This window comes from Poeciliopsis prolifica, unplaced genomic scaffold, assembly GCF_027474105.1.
Source record: "Poeciliopsis prolifica strain line A6 unplaced genomic scaffold, Auburn_PproV2 SCAFFOLD033, whole genome shotgun sequence".
In the NCBI taxonomy this organism is placed as follows: Eukaryota; Metazoa; Chordata; class Actinopteri; order Cyprinodontiformes; family Poeciliidae; genus Poeciliopsis; species Poeciliopsis prolifica.
In genome coordinates, this window is record NW_026562408.1 from 1,654,566 (window position 1) to 1,658,889 (window position 4,324).

The 4,324-nt window shown below is 39.0% G+C and overlaps 1 protein-coding gene across 2 annotated transcripts; it reads left to right on the forward strand.

Annotated features, from left to right (window-relative positions):
• Positions 1–526: 526 nt before the first annotated feature.
• On the forward strand, positions 527–3,824 carry irf1b (interferon regulatory factor 1b). 2 transcript variants are annotated; one of them, XM_055051689.1, is made up of 10 exons: positions 528–684; positions 1,212–1,306; positions 1,450–1,549; positions 1,641–1,808; positions 1,925–1,965; positions 2,148–2,280; positions 2,387–2,497; positions 2,627–2,655; positions 2,817–2,931; positions 3,162–3,824. In XM_055051689.1, the coding sequence occupies exons 2-10, from the start codon at positions 1,220–1,222 to the stop codon at positions 3,248–3,250; spliced, it is 873 nt and encodes a 290-aa protein (XP_054907664.1). In that variant the 5' UTR covers positions 528–684; positions 1,212–1,219; the 3' UTR covers positions 3,251–3,824. The 2 variants fall into 2 exon arrangements, with proteins under 2 accessions (XP_054907665.1, XP_054907664.1); XM_055051690.1 differs by lacking the exon at positions 2,817–2,931 and having other exon boundaries at positions 527–684; positions 3,162–3,249.
• The last annotated feature ends 500 nt before the right edge of the window (positions 3,825–4,324 follow it).

Consider the following 4,324-nt stretch of genomic DNA (forward strand, 5'->3'; position numbering starts at 1 on the left):
AGGTCATAGTTTTATGCAGCGGACTACGTGCAGCGGGCTACTGTAATCAGCCTTGTTATTAACTTCCCTCTTGCTCTCAACAACGTGATTTCTCGGAAATGCTTCCACTGCTGAACGAGAGGCGCACACAGCGCATGCGCGCCACTGTAAAAAACATCTCCAACAGATCAAGTAAACGTACTATTCTGTTTTTCTTAATGCATTTTTTACAAGATGTGCATAAATACATGCTTAGTGATGAAATGTTATTTGCTGATTAAACATTTTTAAATGTTTAATCAGCAAATACATCCCTTCATTCTTCTATTATAAAGTTATGCATGAAGAATTTTAGGAGAAAACTGACAAGACTTGAATGAAAATGTTTTTTTTTTCATTTTATTTTAAAACTAAAACAAAATATTTGATCAAAACTGAGATGAGAGCCAAAGCCAGAGTTGCATGTGTTTTCATGGAGGATGTTTCTTACAGTTCGCCCCTCCCTCCGACTGACGGGGGGAATACCAGCTCGCACCGATATAAGGCGCAGCTGGTCCCACGCTGCTCACCTCGGTCCGACAAGCTGTCCAGAAGGATAACTAAGGAACGAGAAGAAACTCACCAACAGCGAACTCCGAACTTTCGCACCACTGATTTTCACACATCTCCATTTTTTCCTCTGGGATTATAAAAGGAGCAAACACTGTAAGTGGATCCGAGGCTAATATTTCATAAGGATTTATGTCAAGGATTTACGCCCGAGTAGCAACATTTGATATATTTTGTGAATACAGTTTAGAACATGTTTTTCAAGCTTTGTGAATTTTTAACTCGTTGAATTGAAATGGGCTCTAATTTCTGGATGGGGATGCGCCACAGCGTGCGCCTGCAAGAGGAGTTGCGCTACTTTTTTGTTTTATTTAATTAATTTTACTTTGTTTGGCCACTAAACGGATCAGTTTGGAAAACAATCTTTTCAGAAGAGCTGCGTGTGTTTTTTAAGGATGTAACAAATTCGGTTGACTTGTGCAGTAAACGCCCCCAAACCTTCCCTCCTTGCGCGCCTGCAGCCTTCAGATGAACTTCTCACCTCCTTTTAGCGCGGCCACCCCGCAGCTATAAATCTAAGCCGAGGCGGATGTGGGGTTTCAGTTGCTCTCTCTACTGTCTGTCAACGCGGATTCCGCCTTTTTCTAACGACTGTCTTGTTTTTGTGTTGCTGCGTACTTTAGGCACAAACATGCCAGTGAATAGGATGAGAATGCGGCCGTGGCTGGAGCAGATGATCGATTCAAACACCATCAGCGGCCTGCAATGGGTGGATAAGGTCAGTAAGTTGTTGAGATGGAGCTGGAAATTAAAGTAAATTTCATTTACAAAGTTTTTCACTTTGTAAATTACATTTACAAAGTAAAATGGCTGCTGTGAAATGACTGTTTATCTAAAACATCTTTTGTATTCACGCTGCAGGAGAAGACAATGTTCTCCATTCCATGGAAGCACGCTGCTCGACACGGTTGGGAGCTTGACAAAGATGCCTGTCTGTTCAAAGAATGGGCCATCCACACAGGTGAGCAAACAGGAACAGGCACTTCAGCTGCATTTATAATAAAATGTAGGCTTAGTTATGAAAAACTTAAATGTTTAAATGGTTTTTACAGGTAAATACACAAAGGGACAGAGTTGTGATCCCAAAACTTGGAAAGCCAACTTCCGGTGTGCGATGAACTCCCTGCCTGACATTGAGGAGGTGAAAGACAGAAGCATCAACAAAGGACACCAAGCCATGCGGGTCTTCAGAATGCTGCCTGCTGTCTCAAAAAACAAAGGTGAGAAACATTTCTTGGCATATTTTAAGATTTTCACAGTGGATTTTTTTTGTTGCTGACATGATATTAAAAGATTGAGCTGTAAAGTGATTAAATGTTTTCTTTTCCCTGCACAGACAAAAGGAGCAAAGCGAGGGACACCAAGTCGAGGAAGAAGGTAAATACTGTCAATGTGCTGCAGCATAGTGGCACCTTTTCCATCTAGTGAGAGTTTTATTCAAATCATGTGACTCTCACACAGACGTAGATAAGGCTATGTAAATGCAATAACAAAGCTTTTATTTTCTTTTGTTTTGAAAAAAAAATTAACTGATTTTGACTCTTTTTTTATTTTTGCAGAGACAAGCAGTTAAGGAAGAGATGGAGTCAGACGACAGCGACACTCAGTCTCCTGTAAACATGTGTCCGCTTGAGGAAACCATGTCCACTCAGGATGACACAATAGGCAGCACAGTAAACACGGAAGATGGAGGTGAGTGAGAAACTTTGCAAAATAACCCAAACAAACAAACGATGCAATATGCAAGTGATAAATGTTTTTCTAAACAAGGGGAGTTAATGCGGTTTCCTTGTTGCAGGATACGACTGTCCAGATGTAGGTCCAGATTCCCTTTTCATTGAGATTGAGACAGATCCTTTTCAGAACCACTTTACCCACAGATTTGAGGTTTCTCCTGAACACAACCTTGGTAAGACACCAGCAAAAATTTTACTAACTGGGGAAAAAAACTGCAAGATATTTAGATAGAAATATATCCTATCAACATACTTATATTATTTTCTTTTTCTCTCCCTGCTTCTTCGCTGTGCTCTTCCAGATTTCGACTATCAACAAGACGTGATTGAGGTAAGCATGACCTCCGGCTCTCACTCTTAACTGCATGCATTTTTCATTGGCAGGAATACCCCTGCTTGTCGTATTGTCTGTTTGGCATCACTGATGATTCAACAATAAAAAATGATGTGAGAAATCTCCAGTTTGTACTCAGTTTGGTATTGTTCTTACAGATTTGCAAGATACTGGAGAAAGAATCACAATGGATGGTCAATACAGACAGCAGGGGATTCCTTCACAATGAAGCACGCACCAGTCCAGGCAGTAATTGGAGTGAGTCTTCCTCAGGTAAATATTCACAACCAAAAAGGAAACTTACGCTGCAGCAGTTTTAAACCTTTGAAGGTAGAAATAGATTGTGTATTTGCAATTTGGGAGTTTAAATTCAACACATTTTGCACGTAGCTGTGGATAACTCTTGCAAGAAGACAAGAGATAATTAAAAGTTGACTCCAATTTTGAAAAAGCATACCTATTGTCACTTTCATTTATGCTGGAATGTTGTGTTTGTTTTGCAGAGTTAGAAGACACACCACAGTACACAACACTGGGCACAGACTTCCAAAGCAACTCGTACGAATTCTGGAACAACTTTTCCTCAGTTTGAGATCTCCATGACTGGACAGGAGGACTCTTTAAAATTTTGGACTGTTTTTAAAGTGCTTCCTGTTCACAAGCTCCTCCCCTATCAGAGTCGCCACATTAAGCTATCACGCAACCCACTCTGTCATGTGTGGACAGTTGTCCTCATCTCTCCAATCCGCCGATGTGAAGTTATGAAGAACTCGTCTGTGTTACAGAAGCCGAGAAAATGTGTACATATGGTTTTGGCTGGTTCAAAGCACTTGTGTTTTTACTTTTTACTAGACAGATTTTGTTAAGATCGGGCATTACATCACGATCCAAAAATGTCAGAAATCTGGAGATACCTCCAAAAAGAAAACAACACACTGATATAAATATTTAACTCAGGTTGAAGTGCCATTTATTTTATCACCTACATATTTTCCGTTAGGCTTATAAGTGAACTATTGCTGATGGGGTAAAAACATTCTTAAATCTTCACAAGTCTATTAACTTCTTTTGAAAGCACTTCTTCCTGTTTGCTTAAAGCATTTGTAAATAGTGTATATATATTTGTGTTTGTGTGTTTTTTACAAAATAAAAAATGTTTTAAAATATGAATGACTATTGAGTTTCTATATGTAACAGAAAACTAATAGTATTTTCTCTGATGTTTTGGTTTACTTTGTATGTTTTACCGATGAAGAATATAATGTAGATTAGCACTCAAAATAATAGAAGTAGCATTTGATTAAGTAAAAAGTGCACAGCATGCAGATGATGGACTGTATTCTAAAACAGTGGAGGAATCTTCAATCACATTTAAAACGACAGCCTTAAAGATATTTGTTACTAATTACATACCAAGCAGAGCTTCTTATGTAACAATTAAATCGCTCATTATCAGCTAATATGCAGCAAAACACACAGTTCCTCCATGTGTTTCTCTTCCTCCTGTGGGGTTCCCCTGTAAACCCCGAGGCTGTTCAAGAAAAACTGCTGTTGCACAATAAGGTGACAAACATGCAACATTTAAGGGGAATGAATGGCAGCTGAAAAAAGTAATTATGTCTGACCAGATATATTTCCTTATTTAGAGAACACATTCTTTTCATTT